This window comes from Marmota flaviventris, chromosome 18 (assembly GCF_047511675.1).
Source record: "Marmota flaviventris isolate mMarFla1 chromosome 18, mMarFla1.hap1, whole genome shotgun sequence".
NCBI lineage: Eukaryota > Metazoa > Chordata > Mammalia > Rodentia > Sciuridae > Marmota > Marmota flaviventris.
In genome coordinates, this window is record NC_092515.1 from 6,691,305 (window position 1) to 6,710,474 (window position 19,170).

At 49.3% G+C, this 19,170-nt stretch overlaps 1 protein-coding gene across 3 annotated transcripts in view; it reads right to left on the reverse strand.

Moving 5' to 3' along the window:
• Nucleotides 1–1,024: 1,024 nt before the first annotated feature.
• The window catches only part of Trpm4 (transient receptor potential cation channel subfamily M member 4), a 32,492-nt gene continuing 14,346 nt past the window's right edge, over nucleotides 1,025–19,170 (reverse strand). The window contains exons 10-25 of one of the 3 annotated variants that reach the window (XM_027920418.2): nucleotides 16,749–16,861; nucleotides 16,188–16,532; nucleotides 15,877–16,011; nucleotides 12,492–12,621; nucleotides 12,245–12,390; nucleotides 11,272–11,384; nucleotides 10,872–10,949; nucleotides 8,467–8,898; nucleotides 6,517–6,649; nucleotides 6,154–6,328; nucleotides 5,818–5,995; nucleotides 2,257–2,453; nucleotides 1,903–2,035; nucleotides 1,665–1,737; nucleotides 1,477–1,576; nucleotides 1,025–1,385 (exon numbers count right to left, since the gene is read on the reverse strand). In XM_027920418.2, the coding sequence (XP_027776219.1) occupies nucleotides 1,381–1,385; nucleotides 1,477–1,576; nucleotides 1,665–1,737; nucleotides 1,903–2,035; nucleotides 2,257–2,453; nucleotides 5,818–5,995; nucleotides 6,154–6,328; nucleotides 6,517–6,649; nucleotides 8,467–8,898; nucleotides 10,872–10,949; nucleotides 11,272–11,384; nucleotides 12,245–12,390; nucleotides 12,492–12,621; nucleotides 15,877–16,011; nucleotides 16,188–16,532; nucleotides 16,749–16,861 (2,486 nt within the window). In that variant the 3' untranslated portion in view covers nucleotides 1,025–1,380. Of the gene's footprint in view, nucleotides 1,386–1,476; nucleotides 1,577–1,664; nucleotides 1,738–1,902; nucleotides 2,036–2,256; nucleotides 2,454–5,817; nucleotides 5,996–6,153; nucleotides 6,329–6,516; nucleotides 6,650–8,466; nucleotides 8,899–10,871; nucleotides 10,950–11,271; nucleotides 11,385–12,244; nucleotides 12,622–15,876; nucleotides 16,012–16,187; nucleotides 16,533–16,748; nucleotides 16,862–19,170 lie in introns of all 3 variants that reach the window. The other 2 variants (XM_071604158.1, XM_071604157.1) reach the window with 2 other exon arrangements.

Here is a 19,170-nt window from a genome sequence, read left to right on the forward strand (position 1 = left end):
CTGAGTCCTTGTGGCTTTGCAGCATTTGATATTCCTAAATGCATTTTGATTTAGGGTTCTGATCTAGGTTGCCCAAATTTTTAGTCCAACTCAAGCACATTCTGGTTGTATGACTTCATGGGAACCACTAACCTTGTGTGCCTGTTTCCTCTTCTGCCAAGTAGAGATGATACCTTCTATGGCCATCATGAGGATTCTTGTGTTTAGTACATGCGAAGCACTTAAATGCCAGACACAGACAGTACTGTGTCAGCTAGCATTGCTGCTGTTGCTGTTATTACTGCCATCCTCATTACCATGATTACTACTACTTGGGTTGGTGAGAACTGATTCAGCATTTTCCAGAGAAGTCTGATCGTCACACAACACTTGGCAATGTTTCAAAGCTACTCTGTACCCAAAGAGGCAGAGAGTTGGACTCCCTCCAATTTGGAGGAAGGATGTTTTGGTTTTGATTTTTGCATGTTGGTTGTTGGTGGCTTTCTTGCTGTATAACTAATAATTGCTGTCACCTCAGCCTTGTCATTACCAGCTTAGTTTGTTTTGGGTCATTTAGCAAAATTGCATGTATAATGATGCATATTTGCCTCAATCCCATGCGCGCGTGGCCTGCAATTTTCTACTAATTAGACTTTTTAAAGACACATATGCATTTATCTACTCAAATTTGCATCATCTGTTCGCCTATTGCCAAAGCAGATGTACACAGCACCCACTCACCCCTCTGAAGAATATAATTCTCTTATTATCACTGAGTTATTTTTCCACTAGAAAGTAGAAACTAGCAGAAGCCCAGATGGATTCTCATCCTCTGAAGTGAGGGCCATCAAAATAGTGTAGACAAAAAGTGCTGAGTCTGAGTCAGGCAAGAATAGTGGTGGTAAAGGAGGGAGAGACGCCAGATATTTGAAACACAGCAGTAAATCCACCAAGGACCACACACCCACCAGCCTAGCTCCAGCCTCTACCTCAGAAAGGTCTGGACACCCACGAATTCCCCCCGAGTCAAGCATCCACATACTACTCATCTCAAATAGCTTTATTTCCCCAGTGTGGGGAAGCTGTGAATAGGGTCTGTGGTCCCTGTAATTCCAAAGGCCCTCCAGCCTCCTCCTGCTGTGGCAGGCCCTCAAGGAGGCCAGTGCTAGGCCTCAGAATTCGTTCCTCCCAGAGAAGCAATGGTCCTGGGAGAACCCCAGCCTGCTGTGGTGTGTATGGATGACGCTCCAGAAGGTGGTCCCAACAGCTGACCAGGTATAGTTCAGGAGCATGAGGTCCACCTCAAGGATAAAGCCGCTAGGTGCACAAGTAGAGTCCAGCTGGGCCTCACTCTAGGAATAAAACTCCCTATGGGGGTTACTCACTGAAGACCAGCAGCACTCAGTCTGGAGAGAAAAGAGAAGAGTGGGTAATAAAAACCATGCAGAACCATAGGAACAGAGGCCAAAGACGCACTGGTAGGCCCTACGCACTGACCTGTGGGCCCAGTTGGGGGTGGTGGCCCTCCTGGTGGCAGCAAGGCAGAACGGCTCAGGGCCTCGGCCACCCAATCCAGAACCCGATTACAGTGTTGAACCTGGGGAACAGGAAAGAATCAAGATAGGAGAGGGGAACCCCAGTGCTCCCAACCCTGCCACAGCCCTCCAGCTGGACTAAGTCCTCACCTCCCGCTCCAGCCCTTTCAGACGTCGCTCATACTCCCGGATCTGTCCCAACTGCTTCAACGCCGTGTCCACTCTAAAAAGGGAGACCTTTGGGCACGTGGCAACCAACCCAGAGACCGGGCCCCTCATGCTCCACTTCCGCCCAGGCTCTTTACAGGCCCCGCCCTATCCCCACCCAGATAACATCGTGGGATCCGCCCCAGGCCAGAAGCCCCGCCCACTCAGGCCCTGCCCTCACTTCTGCGAAGTGCGCTTGAGTCGCTCAGAATCACTCTCCCGTTTGTCCCGTGCTTGTGCCAGAAGGAAATTTTCCTTGTGCACAGATTCCCATGTCATTAGCTTCCGCTCAGCTTCTTTCGAGAGGTTGACACCTGGAGGGCGGAGTCCTGGTGAGTCAAACGGCCACGCCCCATCCCATGCCCCGCCCCTAGCCCCCTCAGCAAGGTCCCTAGACCCCGCCCCTGGACCTCCCTCTTAGAACAGCCTCGCCCTCACACCTGAGCCACGCCCACAAGTCCTTCTGGGCGTCCCGCTTTTCCATGTTTATGTTTCTCTCTAAATTTCCCCCCCTGTAGGACAAGCCTGTTCTCACGGAAATGCTCGAGGACCGGGGATGAGGGCAAGTTGGCCCAGCGACGCTTGCACAGTCGCCTGATGAGGAGGCGCACGTGGGAGATGACGATAAGGGGCGGGGCCAGTGCAGGCCGAGAGTGGAATTCCCGGATGAGGCTATAGCGCTGTGCCTTCCAGTAGAGGTCGCTGTTGCCTTGTACTTTGCCAAATGTATAGCTGCAGAGGCCAGAGGTCAAGGGTTACCTGGGGTCATGGCCCAGTCAAGGACAAGGAATCAAGATTAGATATCGGGCAACTTCTGTTCAACATCCAAGGCAGCAGGTAGATGTCAAGGTCAATAAACTCAAGTGTCAGAGTTCAAGTTGGAGACAAGTCATGAATAGGGTAGACGTTGAAAAAAGGACTGGACCAGGGCTCAGAAGTCAGCCTGCATAAAAGTAACTAAAATCAGAAACAAAATGTAAACACCACTATCCACGTCCAAGAAATAAAAAGCAATGCAAGGGAATGTATGTTAAATTAGATAATTTAGATGAAATGGACAAATTCCTACAAACACATAAATTACTTAAACTGACTCAAAAAGAAGTAGAAACTCTCAAATAACTTATAAGTAAAGACATTGAATTACTAATCAAAAATTGTCATTGGGCACAGTGACCCATGCATATAATCCCAGCAGCTCAGGAGGCTAAGGCAGGAGGATTGCAAATTCAAAGCCAGCCTCAGCAATTTAGTTGAGTCTCCAAGCAACTTCATGAGACCCTGTGTTAAAATAAAAAATAAAAAGGTTTTGGGGGCTGGGGTTGTTGCTTAGTGATAGAGCACTTTCCTAGAATGTGTAAGGCACTAGGTTTGATTCTCAGCATCGCATATAAATAGATAAAATAAAGTCCATTGACAACTAAAAAAATTTTTTTAAAAAGGGGTTGAGGATGTGGCTCAGTGGTTAAGCACCTCTGGGTTCAATCTCCAGTACAAAAAAATAAAATTTTTAATATTTTTTTTTTCTAGTCAGGCATGGTGATGCTGGCCTGGAATTCCAGGCTACTCTGGAGGCTGTAGCAGAAGAAACTCAAATTCAAAGCCAATCTAAGGGATTAAGCCAGACTGATTCAGAATTTTTTAAAAAGCAATTATATCACCTCATGACATTGTAGCCATTTTCGTTTATGGAAGTATACTCCACTCTTTGATGCTCACACAATGGAGAAATCACCTAACAAAACATTTCTCAGAACATATCCCCACTATTAAGTGACACACAATGAAAATCCAAGAATCCTGAGAAAGCTCCCAGAACTAATAAATGAATCCATTCAAGAACCAGTTTCAAGGTACAAGAATATACAAAAATCAGTTGTTTCTTACACCTGCAATGAATGATCTCCAATGAATCTTAAGAAAGCGATTCCATTTACAATACCAGCTTTAAAAACTAAGCACCTAGGAAGAAAGTTAACCAAAAAGGTTAAAGATTTGCACACCAAAAATTACAAAATATTACTGAAAAATTTTTTAAAAGACCTAAATAAATGGGAAGGCATCCTGCACTCATGAGTAGGAAGACTTGATATTGTTAACGTATCAGTGCTACCCAAAGCAATCTGCAGATTCAATGAAAATTCCAACTTTTTTGTAGACTCAGAAAAATCCTATCCTCAAGGTCATTTGGATAGCCAAAATAATCTTAGGGGGAAAAAAAAAAAAAAAAAAAACAAAGTCAGAGGACTCACCTTCTCAATTTCAAAATATGCTATGAAACTACAGTGATCCAAACAGTGTGGTATTGGCATAAGGACTGTCATAGAGACTAGTGGACTAAAAGTCCATAAGTAAACCACAAATCAATAAATGTTATAGGTAGAATGTAGCTCTCAAAAAAAGATATGTTTAAGTCCTAACCCTACCACCTCAGAATATGACTTTATTTGGAAATACGGTTTTTGCAGAGGTGATCAAGTTAAAAAACCAGGGGAGAGGTGTGGCATGGATTCTCCCTCCCAGCCCTCAGAAGGAGCCAACTCTGTTGACACCTTCTTGTTTTGTACTTCTAGCTTCCAGGACTGAGAGACAATAAATTTCCACTATTTAAAGATACCTGGGTCTGGTTATGTTATTACAACTGCCCTGGGAAACAAATATAATGGCCAGCTGATTTTTAACAAGGATGCCAAGTCGAGTTCAATGGAGAAGGAACAGTCTCTTCAACAAATTGCCCTGGGATGAGTAGATTTCCCCATGCACAAAGAATGAAGTTGGGCCTTTACCTTACACCATATACAAAAATTAACTCAAAATGGACCAACAACTTAAATATAAGGGCCAAAACCAGAAAACTCATAGAAGAAAACACAGAAGTAAACCTTCATGACTTAGGCTTTGGCAAAAGGCCTGATACCAAAACCACAAGCAACAGAAGAAAAACAGATAAATGGGACTTCATCAAAATTAGAAGCTTTTATATATCATGTTATCAGGAAAATGAAAACATTAACTACAACTTATAAATAGGAAAGGACTTTAATATCTAGAATGTGTGAAGAACTGCTACAACTCAACTACAGAAGACAAGCAACCAATTTAAAAATGGGCAAATAATGTGAGTATCCTTTTTTCCCAAAGATATACAAATGGCCAACAAGAATCATAAATCAACAATCAACATCAACAATCCTTAAAGAAATGCAAATCAAATCACAATGAGACATCTCTTTATAACCACTAGGATGACTATAGTTTTGTAAAGAAAAGAAAATAACAAGTGTTGACAAGGATGTGAAGAAATGAGAAAACTCATCCACTGCCAGTAGGAGTGTGAAATGGCACAACTATTATGGAAAAATGGCTTGATGGTTCCTCACAAAGCTGAACAGAATACAATGTGATCCAGCAATTCCAATTCTAGATGTACACCCGAAAGAAACAAAAATAAGGACTCACACTGATAGTTGCATGCCTATGTTTGTTGGAGCTTCATTCACCATAGCCAAAAGATGGAAACAACCTAAATTTCTATCATAGATGAACAGGTAAACAAAATGTGCATGTATGTACCAGAGAATACTCTTCAGTATGAAGAAATGAAGGTCTGACATGTGCTACAACATGAATGTAACCTGGAAAACATTATGCTAAGTGAAATAAGCCAGACACATAGGATAAATATCATATAATTCCACTCTTATGAAACACCTAGAATAGGCCAGTCCATCTGAAAATTGATTTGAGGTTACCAAGGGCTAGGGGGAGGGGAAACACTTTCTGCTTGGGTGACGAAAATGTTTTGCATGGTGGTGATGACTGCAGAACACAGTGAATGTAATTAATATCACTGAATCCTACACTTACAAAAATGGCCAATTTTATCTCTGTTTAGCCACAATATTAAAAAAATTCACCCTGGGCTCAGGGCGAGAATCAATCTAAAGTCAAGTCAGGAACAGGGTCTGGCTGGGTTTAGAGACAGGCCAGCATCAGATTTAAGTCAAACTATAAAATTGTTTAGAGAATCATAAATCAAGATAGGGTCAACAAGGGTGGGCTGGGTGGGGTCGGGTCAGAGAGCAAGGGGCCTCACCTGAACATGGCGATGAGCAAATTGAGCAGCAGGATGTTGGCCACGAGCAGGAAGATGATGAGGAGCAGCACCACCAGCCAGTTGGCATACAGCGAGACGCAGGAGCCGGCCTGCATCCCGGATGGGCGCGCCCAGGCACCCTGCTCCGACGAGCAGTTCATGTGCTCCATGAGGGCCACTGTGGAGGAGACGCGCAGAGATGGGACAGAGGGACACAGCTGTAAGAAGGCGGAGCTCCGGAAGGGATGGGGTGGGCCGAGGCCCAGGGACGGAGCTAGGAAAGACGGGAGCAAGGGGGACGGAGACCCAGAGGGACGGTGCCAGGGCCCTCCCTACCGTCCATGTCCTCCTGGGGTATCTGCCCGAAGATCTGCAGGTAGGGCCGGTAGAAGACCCGGCGCAGGATATTCGGGAGGTCACGGTCCCGAGGCCTCAGGAGCCCCTCCGTGGCCACGCCATAGGCGACCAGCCAGACACCAAGAAAGAAGAGGAAGAAGAACACGTCCTTCATCTGCGGGCAGAGAGAGAGAGACTGCCGAGTCTGGCCCCGCCCCGCCCTCAAGGCCACGCCCCGCCCTCAAGGCCACGCCCTCCCCAGAGCCTGTCCCTCCTTCAGGGCCCAGGCCTCCCTGGCTCCACCCCTTCCCTTCTCCGGCCACGCCCACTCCAGCCCCGCCCCTCCCTCGGCGCTGCCCTCACCATCTTGCTCACGATGACGATCTTGGGCCCCAGTTGTTTGTTCACCGTGAAGATGTGCAACAGGCGCAGCGTGAAGACCATGAAATCCAGGCAGAGGACCGTGCGGCCCAGGTCGAAGAGGCCTGGAGTCAGCCTGGGGTGTGGGGAGACGGGTCAGTGCTCACTCGAGGGTCACAGCGCGCCATGAAAATGAGTCTTCCCAACACCCTGCCGAGGAGGTGAAGAGGCCGAGGCCTTCACAGGGCCTCTGTTTCACCAGGGGCTTACTGGAACTTACTCAGTGCCAAGTTGGACCACACAAGACACTAGCACCACTAAATATGGCTGAATGAACAGCTGCCTTAGCAAAAGCCCAACAGTCCCTGTAAAAATCAAGTTGGCAAAACTACTGAAATATCTGTCCAACTCATAAAAGGCAAAATATAGAGAGATCCTGCAAAACAGTAAGCAGAAAACAAGCACCTAATAGGAAACATACACTCAATTCACAGAGGAAGTTTAAAGGGCCAACAAACACCAAGGATTCCTATGGGGAAAATAAAAACTACATCCCTAGCTTGCATTATCATGCACTTAAACTTTCGATAGATTAAACCCAGAGTAAAAAGCAAAAATTAAAATTTTCAGAAGAAAATATAGAACTGCTTCATGAACTAGGTAGGATAGAATGTCATATGAAGAAAGTCTTATGTGAAAATCAAAATAAGGAGCTGGGTGCAGTGGCTACTTGGGAGGCTGAGGCAGGAGGATGGTAAGTTTGAGCCAGCCTAGACAAGTTTGAGGCCTTTCTAGTGAAGAAGGAGAGAAGGTGGAGGACTAGACCTAAAGCAGTTAATATCTGATTATGACTTTACACCATCATGAGTAGAAAATGAAAGAGTCTTTGTTGAGAAGCTCTCCAGGTGATTTTTATCTCTTGAACTTCAAAACTTTCATCTCACTGCCTCATGAAAAGAACTAATTTATTCATTAAATTCTGGCAAAGAGCATCCAGTCTTGTCTGATCTTTAGCCAAAGATGGCTAAGATCCTATCTTCTGGAATTTGATGTGGATTTACAGAGAATAAGGTATATTTGCAAATACTGACAGAGAAAGACATATTGTAGAGAAAAAGAAAAAGTTGCCAGAAGGATATATAAAATATCGTGTCACTTGTACAAAAGATGTGATGTGTGTCATCCAGGGAAATGAACCGAAAAAGAACAGGCAGGGCGTGCCCCAGACTGTTGGTGGAAGTCACCACTGGGAAAGGAAGAATGCTTGCCACGACTGGGGCAAACCTTCAGTGTCTGTTGTAGGTCCCTGTTCGTGGCTTTAATCTTGTTTAATGAGGAGGCATCTTTGCATTTCTTTGGTAGCAGACTATATTAAGAAGATGGTTAAAGTTGCTGGAAGATGAGACGGATGTCACGTGAGGAGTTTATATAGTGTGAGGACAGACAGCACAAGCCACGGTCAGAGCACCATTTGGGGGGAGCTTGAGGAAACACAAAGGAAGGGCCCAGAAGCTTCCAGAGACAGGAACAGTAAGCTGAGGTCTAAAGGAAGTGTAGGAGTTGGCAAAGGAGAGGAAGGGGAGTGCAGAAGGAAAACAGCTTACACCAAGACCCAAGTACACGACAGCTGTTTTTGAGGATATTTTGACCTGTGTTTGGGCACCACAGAGTGTGATCTGGAAACTATGGAAGAAATGAGCCAACATTATACAGCCCAGTCCCAGCAAGAGAAAATATGGAAAGTGAAGGCCTCACAATCTGGAGACAGCTATGCAGAATGGGGCAGCCACCAAGCCAGGAGGGCCAGTGGGTGACAAGCGGGCCCAGGGTGCTTTGGCTGAAGGGACTCCCGGAACTACTGGGAACTGTCTGGAACTACTGCCCCCGGAGAATCCCAGAGCAGCGCCCTGGAGGGAGGGGAGGGTCCAGGTCGCCCTGAGCCTGGGCACCCACCTGCAGCCCACGCCCAGGAGGAAGCAGGTGAGCGCCACCAGGTCGCATTGGTTCCAGGTGTCCGCGAGGTAGAGCTGCAGGCGGTGGCGCAGAGGGGTCTGGCCGGGCATGGGTCCCCCGCTGGCTAGGCTGCCCCAGCCGCCGCCCAGGCCCTGGCGCAGCTCCTCGCAGAGCAGCGTGAAGGCCCAGAAGTAGAGCAGCAGCTCGGCCAGCCCGGGCGCCGCCGGCTGGAAGTCGAGGAGCAGCACGTGGGCGAAGAGCAGCAGGAACAGCAGGTAGCTGACCACGTTGCCCAGGAAGGCCGTCACCGGTGCCCCCCAGAAGTGGGACCAGCGGCGCAGGCACCTGTGCCGGGCACAACCCCCGCAGCAGCCCCGGGACCTTGGCTGCCGCTGCCCACCAAGGGGCACCTTCTCAGGGGCGTCCTTGGGCCTGCGGGAGAGAAAAGGGAGGGAGCTCCAACCGGATCTGAGCCTTGACCTTCTCCTGGTCTACACCCCTCACCTTGCTCAACTGCCCTCTTCACCTGCTCCGCTTGGCATCCTGCATGCTGAAACCAAGGCAAACGCCACCTTCTTGACTTTTGACCCCGAGTCTAACCTCTGACCTCTGAAATCTCCCTTGATCAAGTCTGCTGACCTCCCATCTCTGGCCTCCTCCACCCTCGAATTCCAATTTCTGACCCCTGCGTGGCTTTGGACTCTGTTCTTTCACTTCACAATCCCTGACCTTGGATCATCTACCTGACTCCCAAAATGACCTGTGACCCCCTGACTTTCATGATTGGATCCCCAGGTTTAACCCCCCAAGTCCCTAAATACTAACCCCTGCCCCACAAATTCCCATAGGAGATTATCTTCCCTATATCTGATAAGCGGCCACACAACCGTACTAGACCCTGAATTCTGGCCTTTGGGGTCTTCTCAGACCTCTGACTTTTCTCACCTGAGCTCTGATCCTCTCTCCCAATTTCATTCTGCCTCTTTCTTCTGACCCCAAATCACACCCAAATGAACAGTACTGCTAATGGGCAATTCAAAAGCTAAAAGGAGGGCTGGGGTTGTGGCTCAGCAGTAGAGCACTCGCCTAGCATGTGTGAGGCTCTGGGTTCAATCCTCAGCACCAGATAAAAATAAAGAAATAAAATAAAGGAAAGAGAGAGAGAGAGAGAGAAAAAAAAAAAAAGCAAACAAATGGAATTGGAGAGATGTCCTTTCTTTAAAAGTTGAGCAGAGGGCTAGGGACGTAGATCAGTGGTAGAGTGCTTGACTAGCATACAGGAATCCCTTGGTCCATCTCCAGCACAATGAAATAATAGTAATAATAATAATATTCATAGTTATAAATTATTATAATAATAGTAAATTATTATTATTATTAAAATACTGAGCAAAAAGACAGTAGTCCAAAAGTGGGCACAACCCAAATGTCATTAACTGATGAGTGGATAAATAAAGAGGTCTGTCCATACAGGGGACAATTATACAGCACTAAAAAAGAACAAAGCACTGATACACGCTATCACATGAAGAAATCTTGAAAATCAGTCATAAAAGACCATATGGTATATGACTCCACCTCTACCCAACCTTATTCAATGGTCCAGATGTTTATCTTAGTTTTTCTTTTCTATCATGATGAACAGTTTGTATTCTTTGTATACAGTCTCACAAAACTATATATACACAATCACATGTCACTTAACAACAGGGACACATTCTGAGAAATGCATTCTTATGTGATTTCATCACTGTGCTAATATCAGAGTGCACGTACACAAACTCAGACAACTCAGGACTGCCCACAGGGTAGGCAGACATCCTGCCCCTGAACTAGACCTCCAGACCCACAGGGCCTGATTTTAAATGCCTTCCTGGGTACCACTACACAGTGACTAAAAGCAAGAGCCGTGATGTCAGAGAAAGTTGGTGAAATTCCTAAATAAACCAATTCCATAGGAACTGAGGCTGCAGCTCAGTGGTAGAGCGCTCACCTAGCATGTGCGAAGCCCACATAAAAATGAATAAATAAAATTAAAGGTTTGTATCCAACTACAGCTAAAAAAAAATAAATATAAAAAAAAATAGTTCCACGTGATTCCACTTGGTTTTGAGGAATGGAAGCACCTGTGGCACGAGGTGACCTCTAGTGATGACTTGATGACTAGTGAGATGGGCCCAGGGACTCCTGCACAGCCAAATCTTGAGCCAAGTCTTGAAGTTGACATTTTAGAAATTTCTTCAGTGTCTTCAGTGCCTCACTGAAACCTTTATTATTTCCCCAAGTTCCAGTTACCACCTCTGCCCTTGCTCTTGCTCCCAACCCCTGGTGGGACACAGAAGCTACCCATACCTGAGACTTCCCAGGGTACCCCCACCTCCCACTGCCCTGGGACTGTCACTCACCCAACGGGCCCTTCCCCGTTAATTCCGGCACCCGTGTCTAAGTCTGGGTCCTTCTGTGTGGACTCCTCTTCTGAATTCCTGGCATGAAGAGAAGCAGCAAGTGAGGAATGGAGGAGGAGAGATCTCCAAAAAGACTCCAATTTCTTCACCCAAAGACACTGCAGGGAGACAGCGGCAGGCCTGCTGCAGTCACCCCGAAGGGGCCTTCCCCAGGAACCACAGCCAGAAGCAAAGGAGCTGCCCTAGAGACACTGCACAGCACCCCACAAAGCTCACCTTCCAGAGTACTCCCTCCAGGAGAGGAGAGACACACTGGGTGGACCAAGTAAGAAAATGGAGAGCCGTGAGCAGGAAGGAGCAGCCAAGCACCCCACTGCCAGCCTCACCCCAGGGGACTGACCTGAAGGTGATGAGGTTGGCGTAGATGAGTGGGGGGCAGAAGAAGGCGAGAACCAGGGCCCAGATGGGTGTGGTGCTGTCCATCTCCCCCCACCACTTCTGCGTCAGCAGGGACTGTGGGGCGTCGGGAGGATTAGGAGCCTGAATCTCCCCGAGCCCCTTCCCTAAGAGGCCCCACGGCCTGGGTCACAGCTCCACAGCACAGAGCAGGTTCCCAACGTGGAGGCCATAACTGTCTGGGGTGGTGGAAGCCTTCCACGTGGAAGAGCCTCGGGTTTGGGCTAGCAGAGATTAGCAGCCATGTTTCTTACACGCTGCACTGGACGCTGGGCTACGCCCTTTCCCTAGATGAGCGCACTTCACCCTGGCCACACACGCAATGGGATGGTCAGGATAAGGAAATGGCCCAAGGAGATGTAATCAGCAAGTGGTAGGTCTGGCACCGGGAGTTTCACCAGAATTCAAAGCAAAGGACTGGGTTTACCCCCAGGTGCAGATGGGACTCCCTGCTGGGTGGGCAGAACTTTCGGCATTAGGGATGGGAACTTCTGAGCTCCAGTCCGATTTAATTTAAGGATGCAGAGAAAGTTTTTAAAATGTCTGATTGTCAGGGCTGGAGAGGCTGCGAGGTCCAGGGGGAGAGTTTTGTACACCAAGGGCGGGACTTCTGAAACCAAAGTTCGTCTAGGTCAAAAACACCAGGAAACTGTCCGGTGACGTCGTTCTACTTGCTGGGGACCAGAATCAGGACCTCTTAAGGAAGTGGGAAGCACTTTCTGCCTGTGAGCCACTTCCTCCTGCGAGAGGAGGAGCCTCCCACTGCAGCCAAGGGCGACCCCTAGGCCACCGAGGGAAGGCTGGCTCTCTGCGGCAGCGTGGGGCTTCTTACGGGAGCAGAGCAGAGCAAGGCTTTCTCGGGAGAAGCTGCTCCCCGGGGCAGGGCACAACCCAGTAGTCCCCGGAGTCCTGCTCACCTGCACCCCATCCTGGGCGAAGAAGGCACGGGCATCGGCCTGCATGGCAAGCTGGAGGCAGGTGGCGTCCCCCCACAGCGGGCAGCGGCGCAGCAGGAGGCGGGCAGCCCTGTCTTCGCTGCTGCGGTAGCACGCGCCGAAGAGATCTGCGGGGTCCGCGGAGAAGCAGGGGTGAGAGGAGGCGGGAGATGCACGGCCCCTTCCCGCGTAGCCCGGGTCCCTGCTCCCAGGCGCGAGGCCCACACACCGACGGCCATGCCCTCGAACTTGACCGCCAAGTCCTTCCGCCGCGCCGCCTCCTCCGCCTCAGGTTCCAGCCGGGCCATCACCCGGAGCAGCAAACAGGCCCCCAGGGCCGAGGCCACAGCGTTGGTGCCCTGCAGAGGCAGAGAAAGGGGGCCCGGCTGGGGTCACGGGGTGGAGTGAAGTTCAGGGGATGGGGCAAAGAAAGCCAGTCGCCGAGGAAGGGACAGAGTCAGAGGTCAGAAACCGACTGAGTTCACCGGGGGCCAAGGATCGGGTGAGCCTTCATGTGGACAAACACTGCGTGATTCCACGGAGTGACCCTGGAGTGACTGGCCACTCTCAGAGACAGGAAATAGAACGGGGGTTGTCAGGAGCTGGGGGGGAAGGGGGAGTTTTTATTTCAAAGGTACAGAGTTCAGCTGGGGGAGAAGAAAAGATCATGCGATGGTTACTCAATAAGTGAACACTGCTCAAGTGTATACTTAAACATGTTAAAATAGTAAAGTTTTATGATACATATGCATATATATATATTTATTTTTATATATTTATATCTATATATTGGAGGGGGTGGTACTGGGGGTTGAACTAAAGCCCTCTCACACATACTAAGCAAGCACTCAACTCCTGAACTATATCCCCAGCCTTTAAAAAAAAGGGGGGGGGGGGGCGGGCTAGGGATGTGGCTCAAGCGGTAACGCGCTCGCCTGGCATGCGCCGGGCGCTGGGTTCGATCCTTAGCACCACATAAAAATAAAATAAAGATGTTGTGTCCACTGAAAAATAAAATTAAAAAATTCTCTCTCTCTCTCTCTCTCTCTCTCTCTCTCTCTCTATATATATATATATATATATATATATATATATATATATATATATGGTTGGACACAATACCTTTATCTTATTTAAATTAATGTGGTGCTGAGGATAGAATCCAGGGCCTCACACGTGCTAGGTGAGTGCTCTACCACTGAGCCACAACCCCAGACCATCCCCAGCCCTTTTTAAATTTTATTTTTGAGGCAGGTTCTTGCTTAAATTGCCCAGACTGCTCTAGAACTGCTCCTGTCTCAGCTTCCTGAGTAGCTGGGATGACAGGTGTGCACCACTGCTTCTGGCTATATTTTTTAAAACAGAAAATAACAAGCATTGATAAGGATGTAGAGAAAACGGAACCACTGTACATTGCTGGTCTGAACGTACAACCACTGTGGATAAGTCTGGCAGTTCCTCAAAAAGTTAAACAGTTACTCTAGCCCCAGCAATGGCTCTTCTAGCTTCAGACCCGGAAGAGCTGAAAACATGCATTGAAACAAAACTTGTGCATGAATGTTCATAGCAACATTATTCTTAATAGCCAAAAAGCAGGATAACCAGAATGGATGTGAGATAGGAATTCAGGATGAAGAAAGAGAGAGAGATGAATTTTAAAGGAAATGACCACAGGCCATTACAATGCAGAAAGCACAGTTGTATCTCTTCAAGCACCTGCACTTGTAAAATGAGGGAAATGCTCAAGCAAAGGAAAAACTGGCTCCAAATTGTGTGGCTCCACCCTGCCTCCACCTCTGACCTGGGCCCTAGTACTGCCCTCTACAGATATCAACCCCCACACCAGCAGGTGCAGTCTCTCCCCTTGGAAGTGGCTCACTTTCTCCCCTCAGTGCTTATTCCTTGCTTTCCCCCAAAGGGGGAAAAAATCTCTCTTTTGAGACTGTCCCCATTCTCCTTTGAATGGGTGTCTGCTTCCTGAATAAACCTCTATCTATGCCTTTGACTGGTGCGTGCTGAAATTCTTTTCCGTCACATATGCCAAGAACCCCACTAGTCCTGAGTTGAGTTCCCCCTTCTTTGCAGGAACTCCACAGACCCTTCTTCAGAGTCATCTCTTCTCCCGCAGCAGAAGGATGGCTTATCCTCATAAGGAATGTTATTTAGCCATAAAAAGGACCAAAGCACTGACAACTGCTATGACATTGATGGGCTTTTAAAATAGTATGCTGAGTTGGGTGTGGTGGCACATGCCTGTAATCCCAAGGACCTGGAAGGCTGAGGCAAGAGGATCACCAGTTTCAGGCCAGTCTGAGCAACTTAGCAAGACTGTCTCAAAATAAAAATTTTAAAAAGGCCTGGGACATGGTTCAGTGGTTAAGCACCCCTGGGTTCAATCCCCAGTACTCCCCCCAAAAAAGAAAATATTATGCTGAGTGAAAGAAGACAGTCATAAAAGGTCACATAGTATATGATTCCATGTATATGAAATATACAAAATAGTTAAATCCATAGAGACAGAAAGCATACCAGCAGTTGCCAGAGGGTGGGCAAGGAAGGGACGGGAATGTGGAGAGATCGCTTAGTGAGTTCGAGGTTTCTATGTGAGGTGTTTAAAAAGTGCAGATCTAGGTAGTGGTGGATACACAACTTTATGAGTATACTAAGTGTCACTAAATTGCACACTTTTTTTTTTTTTTAATGTGGTGCTGCGGATTGAAGCCAGTGCCTCACACATGCAAAGCACATGCTCTACCAACTAACTACAACCCCAGCCTCACGTGCACACTTTTAAATGACTTATGTGGTGAATTTTTATGTTATGTGAATTTTATCTCCATTAAAATAAAAGTATTTGAATTTTAAAATTTGTGCCAGTGACCTGAAGGGTTCAAACAGCCCACTACTGAAGGGGCCCCTGTCAAGATTGCTTCTATGACCTTGGGGCCTCTTCCAGCACTGACTCTTTGGGTTGTAGTTTGAGCTTCTGGAGCATCTGAGGTGCCCCAGCATCTCTAACACCCTCACCCCTCTAGTCTGGGCCTCACCACAGCGGCCTGGAGAACCCACCTTGCTTCCTTGCCTCTAGTTGTCCCCTTTCACGGGCAGCTACAATGACACAGCTACTCCACAGGCGGAACTCTGCCTAAATGACTCCCTGCCCCACAGGACCATGCCTAGTCTTCCATAGGCAACAGTTTGGAAAGAATAAGGTTGAGTTACATGTGTGAACATGGAAAATTCCCAATACATGTTGTTCATGGAGAAAAAAGTTATGAAAAGTTCATGAGAAAAAAAAAGACAGGGCTGGGGATGTGGTTCAAGTGGTAGCGCACTCGACTGGCATGTGTGAGGCACTGGGTTCGATCTTCAGCACCACATAAAAATAAAATAAAAGATATTGTGCCCATCTGAAACTAAAAACTATTAAAAAAGAAGAAGAAGAAGACGACGACGACGACAAAGTCGTTGGAGTCATGTAGCTGAGGCAGAGCATGGAATGTGGGTCAGGTGATATCAGAAGTCAAGGCATGGTAAAGAGGTCCTTGGTGTCCCCAAGGCATAAAGGACAGAAATGTAGGAGAGTAGGGTCCCAGAAGAGAGTCGGCACTCACCTTCTCCCAGAAGTACATGGCCATCTGGGCTCTGTTCAGCAGCAGCGCCCAGAGGAGCAGGTCACTCCAGGGAGCCTGCCCAAAGGCAGCGTCCATCGAAGGTTCCAAGGTGGCCCAGTCCGAGAGCAGACAAGCCTGCAATCAAATCAAAGGGAGGCATGCCAAGACTGGCCTACGCGACCACGGGCTCCCCCTCGGCCCCGCCCCCTGGGGTTGGCCGCACCCCCTTGCTCAGGCCACACCCCTCAGGCCACACCCCTCCCAGAAGTAGCCCCACCCTCCTTGTGCCCTGAGCCTCTCCGGGTCCTTACACTCTCCCTGCAGCCCTGGCCGGTGTGGGGGTCCCGGACGTCAGTGGAGGGGTACCTCGGGGCGCACGTCTCTCCCAGCAGTGTCCTCAGCACGTGGCCTACATTGGGCGGCCGGAGCTCCGCAGAACCCCCTTTTAGAGACTGGCCTTTGGTGCCCGACCAGTGGGACGCCTGGTCCAGGAGACTGCGGATGAGGGAGTGGGGGGGCACTGCGCTGTACAGCTGCGCCAGGCGTATCGGGGTCAAGAAGTGGCCCAGGCTGAGGCCGTGGGAGATGAGCAAGCGCACAAACTCCGGCCGGTCATTCAGCAGGGCGTCCATGAGGGACGCCTCCAGGTGGAAGGACTGTGGGGCGGGGCGAAGAGGGGAAGAGATGGGTCAAGGGAGCTCAGAGGTTAAGGGCAAGAGATGGGGATACGGTGCAGTGAGTGACGATGGATGGGAACAGAGGAACACCCCCAGAGGATGGACAGTGAATGGAAGGCAGGACCAGGTGGCCAAGAAGTCGGGGAGGGAAACAGTGCACCTCTTTTGCCAGAATCCCCAGCTCTGACCCCTCACCCGCCACTGGATGTCCCCCCGGAAGAGTTCACTCTGAGCAATGTCCACCCGATTCCAAGCCACAGCCAGACGCAGCTCGTCAAGGTAAGCTGAGGCCTCAGAGGTCCCACAGGCTGGAAAGATGACAAGGAGGGGGGACAGAAGTCAGGGGAGGGGTGGGTTGGCTGCTGTGAGCTGTCTGGCGCCCCAGCTCTGGGTGTGGAGGAGCTGCTGGGTAGGCTGGGGCCTTAAGCCGGCAGGCTGTTAGCAGGTAAGGCCCTTGGGACCAGGGCCTGAGCACAGAGCACGGGTTTGGAACCACCAGGAAGAAGAAAGAGAGAGAGAGAGAAAAAAAAACACCTTATTTATTTAACATTTGTTAAGGTAGGTAATCAATCAGGCAAATGGGAGCCACAGAGAGAAATCAGATCATACCTGCCCCTAAAGCTCATCTACTGGGGAGGTGGTAGGACTCACAGCCTTCCCAGCATGCCTGGGCCCCTGGCAATGGGCATAGGAAATACCTAGGGCCCACAGGTGGCTACCCACCGAGACCCCGAGTAGCCTGAGAGCCCCCCGAAGCTGGGCACTGAGGAGGACTTGGGAGGCTGCTAGAACCTGGAGGTGTGCTTCTATTGGGGAGAGGACACCCCAGGCCTCAGGAGCTGGGTGAGTGATGGCCTGGGTGCAGGACACGGGGTCTGACCCCACATGTGAGGCTTCTCATTTCTGAAACGTGCAGTATCTTGTGAAAGGGCAGAAAATGAAGTTGGAAAGGGAATCTGAACATAGACTGGCTCGAGTTTCCTCAATTTCAAGAGAAGAAAATAAGATGTTTTACAAGATGCTGCTTTACACTCCACCTGAACCTGGTGTCACTGGTCACAAGAACCTCCCTGGTCCCTTCGTGCTTGTCACGACATCTGACTGAACTCAGCATCTATCCTGAAGCCCATGTTCCTGCGGGCCCACCTGGGCAGTGAGGCCCACCCCAGGACCTGTGCCTGCCCCTTCCGCCCCTGTATCCCACAGCCCATCCACCCCCCAGGACCATCTCCAACCCGGGCTCCGTCTCCTGGGCCTCCATGGCCCCGGCTGCCTCCCCTGGCCCCACCGCAGCCTCCTCCCTGGATCATGGTTGTGTCTCTCCTCTCCACACTGGAGAGAGTCCTTCTGCACCCAGATCTGACTCTAGTTCCCAATGGCCTCTCAGGACAGAGTCCCAGCCCCTCAGCCTGGCATTTGAGGTCCCAGGTGGTGGGGCCCCAGCCACCTCACTGGCCTTGCTCCCAACACTCTTTTCCTGCCACATTCCATTCAGCTGAGCCTCTGCCCTCTCCCCAGGGTTGCCCCGTGCTGGGGACAGAGGCAGACAGACCTGAGTCTTGAAGCATACAGACCCTGGCCACTGTCACTAGTGGATGACCTGGGGCAAGTCACGTCTCTCTCTGAGCCTCATTCCCTTCATCTGCAAGATTGGGGGCACTCTCCTTGCAGGCAGCGGTGAGGATGAAGGGCAAAGTGGATGCCAGCTGCTCTCAACGCCGCTCCTGGACCTTCCAGGACTAAAAGGAGCGCTGTTCCCTTCCCCCTCCCTTCTCACTGAAACCCCATCCATTCAACTCTGCCATCCCCGCAGGCAGCGGTCTTCAGTTTCCCCAGGGGACAGCCGTCACTTCTACCTCTGCAGGCCACAGACAACCCTGCCCCCTCCACCCACATCTTCCTGAGCAGCTGTGTTTTCTCCCAGGAGATTGCTGCGTTAACTTCTGAACAGTGAATCCGATTTGTTCACTGTCATCCCACATTTAAGGATTTGTTCTCGAAGGAAACAGAATCATATTAAGAGTCCCCATTTGTGAGTCCCCACAGGGGACCTGGCACTACTCATATGTTGCCCTGAGGCTCATGATATGCCTACAAGATATTGTCTGCCTTTTTCATAGAGAGAAACTGAGGCTCAGCAAGGGGAAGTCTCTCTCTCTCTCTCTCTCTCTCTCTCTCTCTCTCTCTGGATACCAGGGACTGAATCCAAGGGCACTTTGTCATCAAGCCACATCCCCCGCCCTTTTTATTTTTTTATTTTGAGACAGAGTCTAAGTTGCTGAGGCTGACCTCAAACTTACAATCCTCCCAAATCACTGGGATTACAGGTGTGTACCACAGCACCTGGTGGGAAGTCTCTTTATTAAGGTCTCATAGCAAGAAAAGGCCAACTAGTTCTTAAATTCAGTTTTAAACTGATTCCAAAGTCAAAAGCAACTGCTCTTTCTGCTACATCACAAATATCGTGGATGCAACTGGGTTGGGGACCCTCCTCTGGGGAGTTTTTATGTAAAAGAGTATTTTCCCCCTAAAATTCTTCTGGAATGAAAAATGGCCCTCCCTACCACATCCCCAGAGAGCCCTGGGTACCCTCCTTGCTAATTATCTATCCCACCTC